The sequence below is a fragment of the Acipenser ruthenus genome, chromosome 13 (assembly GCF_902713425.1).
Source record: "Acipenser ruthenus chromosome 13, fAciRut3.2 maternal haplotype, whole genome shotgun sequence".
NCBI classification, from domain to species: domain Eukaryota; kingdom Metazoa; phylum Chordata; class Actinopteri; order Acipenseriformes; family Acipenseridae; genus Acipenser; species Acipenser ruthenus.
The window spans coordinates 1,773,749-1,788,063 of record NC_081201.1 but is presented as its reverse complement, the minus strand read 5'-3'; the positions used below and the strand labels follow the sequence as shown (position 1 = coordinate 1,788,063).

The 14,315-nt window shown below is 38.5% G+C and overlaps 1 protein-coding gene across 1 annotated transcript in view; it reads right to left on the bottom strand.

Annotated features, from left to right (window-relative positions):
• Nucleotides 1–668: 668 nt before the first annotated feature.
• The window catches only part of LOC117418104 (heparan sulfate glucosamine 3-O-sulfotransferase 2), a 31,654-nt gene continuing 18,007 nt past the window's right edge, over nucleotides 669–14,315 (bottom strand). Inside the window, exon 2 of the mRNA XM_034030699.3 lies at nucleotides 669–4,673. Coding sequence (XP_033886590.3) covers nucleotides 4,055–4,673 — 619 coding nt within the window. The 3' untranslated portion in view covers nucleotides 669–4,054. The remainder of the gene's footprint in view (nucleotides 4,674–14,315) is intronic.

Sequence of the window (14,315 nt, the reverse complement as noted above, 5' to 3'; positions counted from 1 at the left end):
AAGTGTGATTGAACACACAATCTGATTGATTCTGGAGCTGCGAGGTGTGATTAAACACGCAATCCGATTGGTCCAGGCGCTGTGAGGTGTGATTAAACACACGATCCAACTGGTTCAGGAGCTGTGAGGTGTGATTAAACACACAATCCGATTGGTTCAGGAGCTGTGAGGTGTGATTAAACACACAATCCGATTGGTTCAGGAGCTATGAGGAATGATTAAACACAATCTGATTGGTTCAGGAGCTGTACTGCAGGGTTTACTGCACTACAGCACATAATAACAAGTTAAGCTTTTTTAATTGCTTACAGATCCCAGTTTGCCACACAGACCCTGCTTGAATACACACGCGCGCACACACACACACACTGTCAATCTGATTTAACCAAAGTGGCGTGCCATCAAAGCGCTTAGCTTCAAATAACAATCTCTCTTCATTATTACTGCCTGTAGCGAATATTCTCATTGTCTCTTAATTGTGCCTCGTCTAATTAGTTGGCAAAACAACTCACTTAAACCTTCAAGCTTTTTATTTTTGGTTTTTATTCACTGTTAATATTTTCTCATTTTACTGTGTTATAGATTAACCAAAAATGCAAAAGAAAAAAAAAAGGTCAACAGCTTTGGTTGTTTGGTGTTGCATCTTTAATATTTAAACAGAGGTGCAGCACAGCCATGACATTCAGAAGGATGAGGGAGGGGGGTATTGGAATCACACCTTATAAGTCTTTACTTGTTACAACTTCAACATTGCCATTGGATTGCAAGTCTAGGGTGAACTGACCTGAGGCTGGGCAATAGGTGCCAGTTGGGGCGGTTGTTTGTTAATTGGTTATGAGTCCTCAAGCAGTCGAGAAGGCACACAAATTCCCTACCCCTTGGAATGAAATGTTGAACATATATTTGATGTTGCATTTTGATTTATAATTTATTACCATTTGCATGCAGTACAAGTCTGACCTATTCCCCCTTCCCCTATATGGCATGCAGGTTAACCCTGGAGGCCCATGCTGTGCCAGAGAACATATTTTAAAGGTACAGCAGCATTTTAATGAGGTTCTGGCAGCCAGAGGCAGTGCCTGTGGTATCTCAGTGGACAGCGGATTGACAGCACAGAATTATTTTATAATTTTGACTCGTTCTGGATCAAAGGGAAAAGTGTTTCACAATTCTCCACTGCATGTAAAACCACAGAGGCGCAGAACACGAAAACGTTTCTACAAATTCTATTTATTACTACAAATCCCCATTACAAGAACAATGCCCCTGTCTGGGATGTAGGCAAAACTTTGTGAGCTACAGTATATATTGAAAAAAAAGTTGATTTGAATCTGCAATACTTCCACGTAACAGTAACAGGGATAGTATTTTAACCTGATCTCATTCACAGGGGTCAGAATCCATTACAGCTTGGATCAGCTACACTATATCAGGCCCCAGCATCAATCACTATTACAATTTGTGTAAACTTGTACATTTCAAATGGCCAGGGCCCCCTAAAAAGAACAGCGACTCCACAGGTTGCACTGTAGAAATACTGTAGTGTTATAAATATTCTTTCATTCCCTTTTGGATGTGATCGTACACAAAGAGTTAAGTTTCAGTCTCTCACTTTACGTTGACACAACATGCTTAAAAAAAAAAAGGAAAAAAAAATTTGTAGTGATTCCTCAAAGACCTCCCTAAATAAAGCATTCAGCGTCTGACAGACGTTGTCACTTTGTTTTTAAATCAAGCACAGCTTCAGGTTTAATTAAGTCCTCTGTTAATTGTATGCTGTGAGCTGAGTTTCAGGGACAGATGTTTCCCTTTTAAAGAGTGTCTTTGAATATTTCATATTTTCTTTAAAAAAATAAAAAAACATTAATACTGCCAACGGGAGTTGGGTATCGCTGCAGGATAACATCCAGGTGCGCTCGGCAGAGATATGGGGATCTCAGTGAATATCCCAGATGGATTTATTCAGAAACTGCCTTTTTGTTGGTTCCATTACTTCACAAAGGTTATTCAAAACAGACAGCAAAGCTAAAGAAGAATTACATTATTAGCACAGCACAGGGTAGGCCCTTTTGCACAAGAACCCTAGATAGCTGGCAACTAAATCATACAAAACAGCCGATGAATGGTTTAAATCGATTTTAATTGGGGAACTGAAAGTAGGCAAGTGTCAGGCTTATACTGTACTTTGGAAAATGGAATCGGGCTGATCTCATTGATGTGGCTCTTCATTTCATTTTCCATTTGTATATGTTGTGGCTGAAGGCTCCTTTTTCGTCATGCGCTTCTTTCATATGGCTGTGGTTAACAACAAAGGGCCTTTCTTTGAAACGTGACAGAATTAAAACGTGGAATGGGAAAGCAACTTTGTAGCTCAATTACCTCTAAAATGAAGGCTGACACTCGGATTTTGCTCACGTCTGTACAAAACAATGCCTTTCCGAATCAGTCTCCCTAAGTGTTCGTTATTAGTGTCTTTTTTTTTTTTTAGAGATCGCAACCCTTTCCTACATTCATTATTAACAGTTTACATATGCTTATTAGTTTGTAAAATGCACTAATAAGACATGCTTTTAGTAACATTGTTTACAAGTTCAATATGAAGTTCAATATGAATATGAATATGAATTTAAAATATCACTTTCTGTGGAGTCACGTCTGAGTGTATTTATGGTGGGGTGGGGTATTTGGACCCGCACATTAAAATGACCCCTGACACCACACAATAATCCCTGTGGTCACAAGCATATATGCAACAAGGATTTCTGGTTAAAATCACAGCACTTCACTGACGGAGCATTGCATAAAAACATGAAAAGGAAAGATCCTGGGTGTCTGCTGCAAATAAATCCAAGGCAAGCAGATGTGCTCGTCACTCGTGCTCTAAAGGACAGAATGATCTTAAGTAAGAGCAAGGTGGAAAAAAAAACCTGAAAGCGAGAATGCTGTGAGATGAGCTATGTATTAGTATATTGGATACAATGGCGTACTTCTTTTGTACTGCTTCATGGGCACAGGTTGGGGTTTGATTGATCTGTTTCTAAATACTTGTGAGTTTCATGCTGTGTTCAAGTCTTTTTCAGGCTTCAACATGTGCAGCAGGTCACAGTGACTTGTTCACAGCTCCTGAGAAGTCTACTGAATGCTACAGCTTGGGGTTCCAAAGCCGCAAATCACAACCAGTGGCATATAAATGCTGGACCTCTCAACATCTGTTGTATACATTACTTTAGAAATATTACAACATGTAAGGGCTTGTCTTCTTTAATTTGCATACCCCTTCCGCCCTGACACAATGGAACTGGTGCAATACCTATTGCCATAGCATACATCTGTGCTTTATTCACAGGACAAAATATTGTTACATTACAATAAAGTTTGACATTTGTTTCAAGCATACATCACCATTTGCATGGTTATATTTATTTATTTATTTATTTATTTATTTATTTATGTGTTTATTTATTAGCTCTTCATATAACAAAACGGTAATCATTTAAAAGCATGTACTGTAAGCTTGCAGTCCCAGTATAGTTGGTCAGAAATTCAGAAATTACACAGTTCTTCTTTTATTTCAGTCCTGTCGATTTGAGTCTTGAATGATCTATCCGATGCTGATGGTGTGATAACGGCAGGAGGAGTCACTGGTTAACTACATTATTATTATTATTATTATTATTATTATTATTATTATTATTATTAATAATAATAATAATAATAATAATAATAATAATAATAATAATAATAATAATAATAATAATAATAATCACACCTTGATTTCATGCCTTGAATTAGGAGCTACTGTGATGCACTGACATGTTTTTTGAAATAGTTTATTTAGTTGATTTTTTAATTTGTTTTTACATTAGTTAATATAAACTAATCGCTATTGCCTTGATCATAATTCATCAACCAATTACTATTGAATACATATTGCGCCAGAAGGCTCCTAATATATGATAGTGGGGAGCCCGTGACGAAGTGACATAATCCTGACTGCATGGAAGACGTCGTTTTAATTTACTGTTCTGTACCGTACAGCTACATACCTTCAAAACTAGTCCCACCTAAAATTGTGTCCCACCATTTCATAAAATCTAAAGTTATAGGGCCTATAAAAGTCTCGGAGCTGCTCAATGACCTCCTGGTCTATCTGGACGTGAGTTCTGCCTTTCGATTTGCCAAGGCAACGGGGTAAGCTGCTGCTCTCTGGCTTTTTCAAGCAGGGGAACCCTTTTGTTTTGTTGAAGTAGAAATGCTTGTCGGTCACAATCCTTTTGAGGCCCAGGAAGTCCTGGATTCTTCCCAGTTCCCCGGCCGGGTCGGTGATGAGCCTCTCCCCACTCACAAAGTGGATCTGAGACAGGGGGAAGTACTGCAGCCAGTTCTCCAGGTGCAGGACGTACATCCCGATGCGGATGGCGTTCCAGGAGGTATCCACCAGCCCCAGGCTCCGGTTCTTGAAGGCCAGGTCCTCGAAACTGGGTATGTCTGGTTTCTTGGAGAGGGTCTGTGTGTAGTCCGAGATGGCTCTGGTCACAGGGTTGCGGACCACCACTATCAGCTTGGTATCTCTGGACAGGTTGGAGATCCGCTTGGGGGCCTCCTTGGTGACAAAGTAGCTGGGGGTCTTCTCCATGGTGATCTGGGTGTCGAGAGTCCGGGGCATTAGACTCCTGCAGGAAGAGGAAAAGAAATACATGAGCATGGGTTACTGCAGCTGCACGGTGCAATTTATTTTCCACTTGGTATTAGTTCACTTAGACACAGCTTTGTGAGGACCCTGGCGGTAAAGTGCATAATTATATATGCTTTTTATATTCTAAAAGGGGTTTTGCATAGTGCCATCAGTGGCAACGTTTTAAGGGTCATTTCTTTGATTTTGATTTTTAACACAGGAAGTCTTCATCATCTGGACATGTTTTTTGCCCCTCCCCAAGTGTAAAACTAAAAAATATCTCAAAACATAGAAAATCTGCGTTTTTACGTGTTATCATAGAAAATCTGCATTTTTTCTTCTTATTCAGCAGCAATCGGATTCCTAGGTTCCCTTGTAATTACTGCAGGGAACAGGTTCCTCATGTGATTTCAATGTTTATAATGAAAATGTTTGCAATGCGTTCTTTAAATGATAAAACACGACTTCAAAATGAAGACATGATGAGATTCCTGAAATCATGGGTGCAGGGGAAATCAAAATGCAGTGAAAGTCCAACTTTAAACACCCAATCATAAATTCTACTGGAAAACTTTTAGATAACTATTGATAAGTCAAGGGTAGGACCTTCAACAGTGTAATACACGTCTGTCTATTTGATTTATTTTAAGCCTGGTCTTGTAAGAAATGTGTTTAGATGCACCTTGCCAATACATTTCATATTAATTTCAGAATTTGATAAAGATTAAGAAAATAACCCTCTCCCCTCAAACCTTAATTGGCATACCACTAAGCCAGATCACAACCCACATATATTTAAATAAGGTAGATATCTATTGCTATACTGTAAAAACAGCAGTAGGGGACTTTTTCTTTATGCAATGCTTTTACGCAGTGAAACAGTTAAAGAAAAGAGAACCTTCCATGCTGTTGTTTTATTAATCATCTTTTTAAATGGGGTTTGCACTAAACAGCTCCTCTCTCACTGACACATAGACATTCCTTTGGAGAGGGTGACCAAGGACCGTGCTGGAACTCCATTCATCTTAGCTATCAGATCTGCAAGCATTTTCATTTTAGAGAGGGAAACCGTCGCTCCAAAAGCGCTGTCCTCTCAAAGAACAAATTTACTCAGGCTGTGCTTTAGACGTGCAGGCGTGTTTGCAGCCCCTGACGGGCGCTAATTGCTTAATAATTGATATTAGCTGCCTGCATGTTTATTTTACTTTCATTTTAAATGCATTAATAGATTGCGGCCTTGGATATATTTCTACCCTGGGGGTGAGAGTGATTTATTGCTGCTCAGCACTGTGAAACATGACAACGTGAATCTCCCGGGAAACAATTATTTACAGTAAGGAAGGGAAACATTTTCTCAGAAAAGGCAGTACAAACTTTAAATTGTGTGGTCTTTAAGCTCAGAGTCAACTGGGGCAGGAACCAAAAGCGCGAGTGCCTTTAAATATTTATTGGAATGTGTCAGGAGCGCACACAGGAAAACCCTTTGTGCATTGTTTATTACTTGCATCTGCCGCTCGGCCAATTGTTTATTAATTGGCAGGAGAACCAATCCGCACACATTCATGATAAATCTGCAGTGCAGTGCTATAAACAGAAGGGTACATTATTCTTAGGAGCTGTTTTATTAAATGATCTAGACCTGCCAATACAGAATGTCTGGCATCAAAAACGGGTAGAACAGGAAAGAGAACTCCAATAAAAATCCTGTAATACACTGACATGTTTGTCTATGTGTCAATTTTTATTTATTTTCAGCATCAGACCCAGGAACCATTTAATTATTTATTTCTATAAAGTTAATAAAGTTACTAAAAAGTGCTAACACAATACTTATTTCAGATATGCATCAGACCTGCATCCCAAACCATGGTCTGTGTTACTTTTCAGTAATAAAGAATGGTTTGAAAATCTAGAACATCTACTACAGTATACTATAAATCACTTTCTTTCAGATCTTCATTCATCACTGGGCTTTTCCTATGTATGTATGTATTCATTTAGCTGGTATCTAGTCCCTCCTTAGCTGAGTTAGTTGCTGTGTCAACAAGCAGCTGATTTTAAAGGATAGCAAAGAAAGCATGAAGGCTGTACCTCCCTGTGGCAGTGCGAAAAAGTGTATGTGTTGTTGGTATGTGTTTGCTGGTTAATAAACGTGTACCCCAGCACTTTAACCTGCAGCTTTCTGGTCTCTGAGTCTCATTCCTGACGCTATCCTGCTACACTCCCCAGTTCACCCGGAAAGACAGACATGTATTATATAGGGGAGATTTACCCTGAGGCTTGGGGTATTAGTATCTGTCACACTCTGCTTCTCTCCTGATGTCATTATTATACACCTCATGGTTTCGATGCTCATTTTCCTCTTCTGTCATTGGACTTGATATTATCCACATTATTAAATGAAGAATCACAATAAACATTCTGCCAATGCATAATGTCTTAGGGATTCCCCTGTTGGGATCAATAGGGTAATAGATATCCCTCATACACGTGTACCATCGTGAAAGCATAGGTAAGCACTGTAACGCCCAGAGAGGTATGGTAAAGTATATTGAAAGACATGGCAAACCAAGGTAAACTATGGTAAGACATAGTAAAACCATGAGAGACGTATGAGAAAATTGCAAAATTACCGTGCAAATTTACCGCGGTAAACTTTTATGAGGGCGACCACTGTTACCACCTTTGCAATAATGGTAAGTATTTCTGAATCTAGATTCGGTATGTACATACCACTGCTCTCTGAAAACGTCCCTTTGCAATTCTATAAAAAGCACAGACCTGCAGAGACTTAATTGAAGTTCTGTTCTTCCTGCCTTACTTGGATTTCGTGTCAGGAAGTCAGTGCTAATTTCCTTGAACCCTGCTTGAGAGCGGCGCCTCACAACCACACTATTTCACTGCTGTCATGTGTTGGAGCTAATTTACAAGTTCTGTTTTTAGATTTTTTAGAGTTTCCTTTAAATTTAAACCCGTGAGGGAACAGTATATCTCCATTATTAAAAAAGTAGTACCTATATATATATATATATATATATATATATATATATATATATATATATATATATATATATATATGCAGAAACAGCAAACATATCCTCTACATATCCAACAGGCTACTCATCAATCACGAGAAATATTGATGAAGAAAAAAAGAATTGAAGCATTGTAGGTAATTAATCACTATTAAAATGTATTAAAACAGTGAGTTTTCAGTTTATCAGTTACTTTTTTTCTATACACACACACAAACCTGTATAATCTCTGTGATTTAATCATCATTAAAGTACAGTAGTTCCCTCCTAGGCATTTAAAAAAAAATGCATTTATTTATTAATATAAAATCACATACACTGTTAGCCATTCAGTTTTTCATAATACTCGCCTAAAAGGCTATTGTATAATAGTGGCCAAAACACTATAGTGTACAATGAGGACTGCAATAACATACTACAGTATTTCAGATCTGCCTGTTCAGAGCAATTGTGATATCCCACTGCTGACCCGGGGTGCACGCAAGAAAGGGAGACAAATACAGGGACATGAAACTAAAAGCAATCAGGAGGCGGGGGAGATGAAACAGGAAGAAAGAAGATTAGAAATGTAAAAAAAAATAAAATAAATCAGGGCAGGGGGAAATGAAACACTGGGATTAAAAATAAGATTGGAGCTCTTAATGAGCTTGGACAATGCAGTCTACAACACAAAGACGTTTTATGGATTTAAGGTTGCATCTTATTTTTAAATATGCATGACTCAAACCCATCTCCTTGACATGGAGATGGGTTTGAGTCATGCATAACTAGGGGGTTCCTATTCACCGTAGGCACTTCACTCGAGAGCTCGGATTATGTTCAGATCTGCAGGAAAATGATTTAATCCTTAATCAGTGAAGCCTCTGGAAGGCACCTGCTGCGGGGTGGCTTGAGAGGCTGCAAGCTTGCACACAATGCCGGCTCTTCACTGAGCTGCGTGAGCCGGCTTATAGCTGCCGCAGGAAATCTCACATTCCTGTTTTCAAAAACATGACCCCATGCCAGTGCGAGCAGGACCCTGAAAGTCCGAATGATCTGATTAGTTCCCTTGAGTCCCCAGGGTTCAGCAGAAGGAATGACATTGAAACAGTTGGGGTGCTGAAAAACCAGTCATCCTCAGGGGTAATTCTGCATGCAGGACCTGATTTTATTACAACAGCACAGTGCATATCGATTTGAAAAATGAACCACTTTTCTTTTTCTTAATTTGGACTGCATGTCGTACTAGTTCAATGTGCTATGAATGTGTTTCGCTTGGTCTTACTATTGCCTGCTATGTTAAACTGTTATATTGTTATACGACATGTCCCAATTGCCTGGTCGTTGATATGCACTATATTTAACATGCTGGAAAACCCATATTCTGTTTAGTGCAGTCGCTGAAAATGAAACCCAACTGGTTGAAAGCAAGAAGGCATATGATATTTTTTGAATATTTTGATGATAAGTTTAAAATTTCAAGAGACCCATGAGCAGAATAAAAAAAAAAAGCACTCACAAAATGTAATCCCCCACAAAAGGATGCTCTACCATACGAGTAACTTTCCTTAACGAGTAACTGGCAGTATTTGATGGAGGTAAAAAAAAAAAAAAAATAATGGTAACAACTGCCCTTAAAATGACAACATTTATTGAGAAGCGTTTTTGTGCACAGTATCCCCTGAATTCCCATATTTGGACCAATATTTTTTACAATACCCTATGGAAGGCGGTGGGAGTCATTGGGGTCCATAAGAGGAATCTAGACATATCCCATATGTTTAGGAGTGATTAGAGCAACAGAGAGGGGAGCTTCTGATTGAAATCCTACAGCATATCCTTTAACACTGTCTCCACTGTATTCTGGAATAATAAGGAGCATGGGAGTATTTAACGCACCACTAGATAACTCTATAAACTGACGAGACCTAGTAAAGCTTTTATTTCACATGAATCACTAGCTTTAATCGGTGGTAATGTCTCTCAAAGCCGAGCAGTTTCTGAGCAGTAATACATACCCTGGTATACAAGTTCAAATACGTTTTTAAATGGAAATCATTCATTTGATACAGTGTGAGAGCTGGGATTCAGAGAGTTCTTTAGATTAAAAAAAAAACTCTAAAGGTTAGTTTCCAACAGATTATTTTTCTGTTCATATTTTGGAATCTATTTTAACCTAACATATTAGTTTTTATTAGTTATTAAGCCTAGCCTAATTTGTGCATCACATTAAGAACACTGCAAGACAGGGACATATACTGTAATCTATACCCCAGGAAAAAAATCCCACATTGTGATGAGACTCATAAACTACAAAAATTAAAACCTGCTTTAGAACCTACTGCTTTATAACCTACTTCTGATTAACTTTTCTGACCATTTTTAAACATGTTGCACTGAGCCCCATTAATTTAAACAAAATAATTTTTCACACACTGTAAACCCTTATTTACTAGATTAATGACAGCTTCCTGTACATTAGCGGGATGTTAATTGCAGCTATAAGCATAACTGTGTGATTTAAAATGACAAGGGATTATATGACAGCATGGAACAACGCTTTGCTGCAATGTAATTCCTAGTGATTTACTGCCTGGGTAATTGTCCTGCCAAAGCAAAGGTCCAACCCACAGCTACCTGCTCAGTCCCAGAAATATTAATCAATTCATCTTGATTAATGAATCTTGTGCTGATATGCCAAGTAAACTCTGCTTGTTGTCCCACTATCTTGAGACCACTCAGAAGCCTCAATGTCCCCACTAAATTCATTTCAATGGAGTCAGGGCTGAGCTATCACTTTCACAGTTCTCTTTGCAATCTGTCAAACCATCTGCAGATTTGTAGTAACCAATACGTTGCATGTGCATATCCGAACCCCCTTATTAAAAAGTGTACCGCTTTATAAAGGGAGGGAGGCAATCATTTTTTTTACAGGTTTTTAAACTACTCAGAATGCACAGAGGATGGGCTTATCAAGGTAAACAGATCCTGTATTACATCCATCGTACTTGATTTCTTACAGGTCATGGTGATGTAAGTAGAAATGGAGCATGAGAGAGAATCTGAAGAAAAGATAGATTACAATGTTGCACTCAAGTGGGGCCGTGCTCCGAAGAGCTGTCGCGTTAAACATGCTTGAGATCACTTCCCAGGAGGTCGTTATCCGTTAGTGCTTCGGCTTTATTTGGATGATGCCTTTACCTTGTTTTAATTTCCCGTTCCTCTCCAGTTTCTCTGAGATACGAAATGTACCAGCTTTACATTTTTTTTTTTTTTTTTTTAAGGTATTCTCATTTTGTTGCTCATTAATGAACATTTCTGTACTGTGGGTGTTGTTGAGTTACTGAAAACGAGACATTTTGTGTTTGAATTGAAAGTGATGGTCTCGAGGAGTCGAATGGGTGAAAGTTCAAGTATATTTTCCTGTAGAGGAATTATCACATTTTGACGTCACTACTGTGGTATTATGCCTTTTTCTCAAATGGCTCAGGATGCAAATATAGCCTTCATCCATATATATATATATATATATATATATATATATATATATATATATATATATATATATATATATCAATCATTTTAAACCCCACTTTAAAAGTAATTTTGTAGACAGTTGTTTAAAAATAGGACTGTGCTCTAAAATGTATTCATATTGATGTAATCTCTTCAGAAGAATGTAATCACAGTAATGAAGAATAGCCTGAATTTCATTAATAAAGTTCATATTAGCATTTTTAAACCAATGACTACAACTTCTATTTTCCAATCTGTGATCTCAGTTGCTGTAAATACTGTTAGTCGACTGGCATTATAAAACAGTATATATGAGATTTTTTTTTACAAATATAGGAGTATTCTGCAGTGAACAGAATTAGACGGCTTTACTGGGTACAGTATTTTAAGCAGCTTAAAAAAGACTCTCTATTGTGACATTTCCCTGGAGCCTGCCACACATAGAAAACCCTTTGAGTTACTAAAATGAAAATTTTGTTAATCAATATTACTGCAGGCCACCTGTGACTTTATTCCCCTCCATTCCTCTGAGGAGAACCAACTGTCTGCTGATTAAACTGCATGGTCGAATAAACAACAACAACAACAAAAAAAAACCCTCACAACCTAAAAACAAAACACACCAAAGAAACCATGTACTGTACATTCCCATGGCCTGTAAGTGTCGCAAACCATTCTTCTTCTTTGATGTGCGTCAATGGCTGGACGCGTTAGCCAGTAATTAACGTGGTAACTGGAAGCCACTTGGCAATCAAGACATTCCCTTAACCATCAATTAGACCCGTCAAAAAACTCACAACTACACTGAGGTCTATAAAAAAGTATATTGGTATGGTAATCTAAAAATTGTCCATACTCCTTCAATCACTTCCTTCCTGTGTCATTAACCAACCAGAGTCTTTACCTCTTCACATGCCAGCGACCCAAAAGAGACACTACCTGAAAGTAGAGTATTCAAACTGATATATACCGTATATATATTTTTAATTTCCACTCTGATTTATATTGTGGTTAATTCTCTCCAAAAACACTTATCTTCAAGCCCAGCACACCCAAGATGATTTTATAACCTGTCTGAATATCTTCAAATAAACACTTCTGCTGTTCTCAAAGTCCTCTGACCAGGCCCTGTCCCGGTCTCCTCTCTCAGAGCCCCCGGCCATCTTTCTTCTCAGAAGTTTACTGCCTCAGTTGTTTCCTATATTACTTTAACTGCAGGCACACCACAGCATACCTTTTCTATTCCTGAGATTTCTTCAGCAAGCAGCAGGGAAAAACAAACAAAAAAAAACTTGTTATTTACCAGCACTATTTGGAGTTGCTATTTCATATAGACTAAAGCCTCTACTTCCAAGACCTAACAAACCGTATCGGCTTAGTTTCCCATCCAGCCTCTGTATTCTGTTTCATCGTACAGTAATAGGAATTTGAGGGGTAAGAATAAAAGATGTAGCCACTATAAATGATCTCCATATGCAGTACTTTGTTCATCAGCTGAAGGTGAGTGGTACTATATTTTGAACTATGCAAGGTAAGACATTACAAAATGCAATTACAAAATCCCCCCCCCCCCCCCCGGATGATCACATTAGTCACAGCAAACAAGAAAGCTGTCTGCTCGGACTCCTGTTGTTAGCAGGTCAGCGCCTTTATTCCAGACCACTGCTTCACAATGTACCTGGGCCACAAGGCCAGAGAGAGCTCAAGGGACTTAAAAGCAACCACAAAAGAGCAATGAAACAGAGCAGCGAGTTCCCAAAGAGACGTATTCATCGCAAGATGAAGATATCTGTCTCAGCTTCGTGTAGGGCCTCCTTCCCTGTTTTCTGCTTTTTGAAAAGGATACTTGCAAAGATCGTCTATAGATTGCAGATGCAGTGTTTGGCAGGATAATTCCATGGGGTACGCTACTCACTTTCCATCTGCATATTGCTTGGGATTAGATTTTGAGCTAATATATATATATATATATATATATATATATATATATATATATATATATATATATATATATATATATATATATATATATATATATATATTTTTAAGAACCAGTTTTTCCACGACCCACACTTATCGAACAAAACATCACAAAGGGTTTTGTTTTTTTTATTGTATTTAAGTTTGCCACAGTTAAGAGCAATACATAGACCCTATGTGCTTTTAGCAGCAAATGTGGTTAAGATCCCCTTTTTTATAGACTACCAAAATATCAAACTAGCATACACTGTACAATACCTCTACCACATAAATAAATGAAGCCTGACTTTATGACAACTGAAAACCAGGAGAGTGAAATGAAACAGTGAATTGCAAGACACCCTCAGAGAGGCAGAGCGGGATGAAGGAGACACTTGAAAGCTGGCTGAATGATGGAGATTAGTCCAGTGATCAACTTATACAATGTACACAGGCATGCATTTTAAGGCTTTAGGTTCTTAAACCAAAAAAAAATGCCACTTACTCACTTCCCTTGGGCACTGTTAAATATTTCAGCAACAAGAAGCGTGTCTCAGCCTTACAATGTGGGCGAACCAGGGACTCGAACCATTGCCCTCCGGATTAATTTACACTCCAGAAAGCCCCAATGTACCTGCCAACCTGATGGATTTCAGAGCTTGCTAGAAACCAGTGCCTTAGCACTGCGGCAGCATTAGCACTGGCACTAAAGCAGCTCATTAGGCAGGGAGCTCTCTCTCTCTCTCTCCTACAATTCACACCTCTTAAACAGTTAATATAATGTACAATTTCTGCCGGGCATCTCTGTGTATGCTCTGCTAAATGCCAAGTCTCCTGATGTCGCTGTAAGGCGGTCTGTTGACCAAGGTGAAACTAGACATATGCTGTTAAGAGAAATTACACAGGCCCATTAAACCGGTTTAGTGAGATTGTTAAACACTGCGCTGGTTCCTTAGAGTGGCATTGGGCAGACAGTGTACAAGCATGGAACGAACCTGATCAGCTAGGCTGTCTCCTCTCATTGCCAGCATTTTGTTTTGTTCTAATCTGCTGCTATAGCTTTTTATATAGGAGTGCACATGCAATCCTAGCGCTGCCACTGTTCCAGCTTATGCTGCTTAAGGAAGAGATTAAGTTGTCTCCTCACTTGA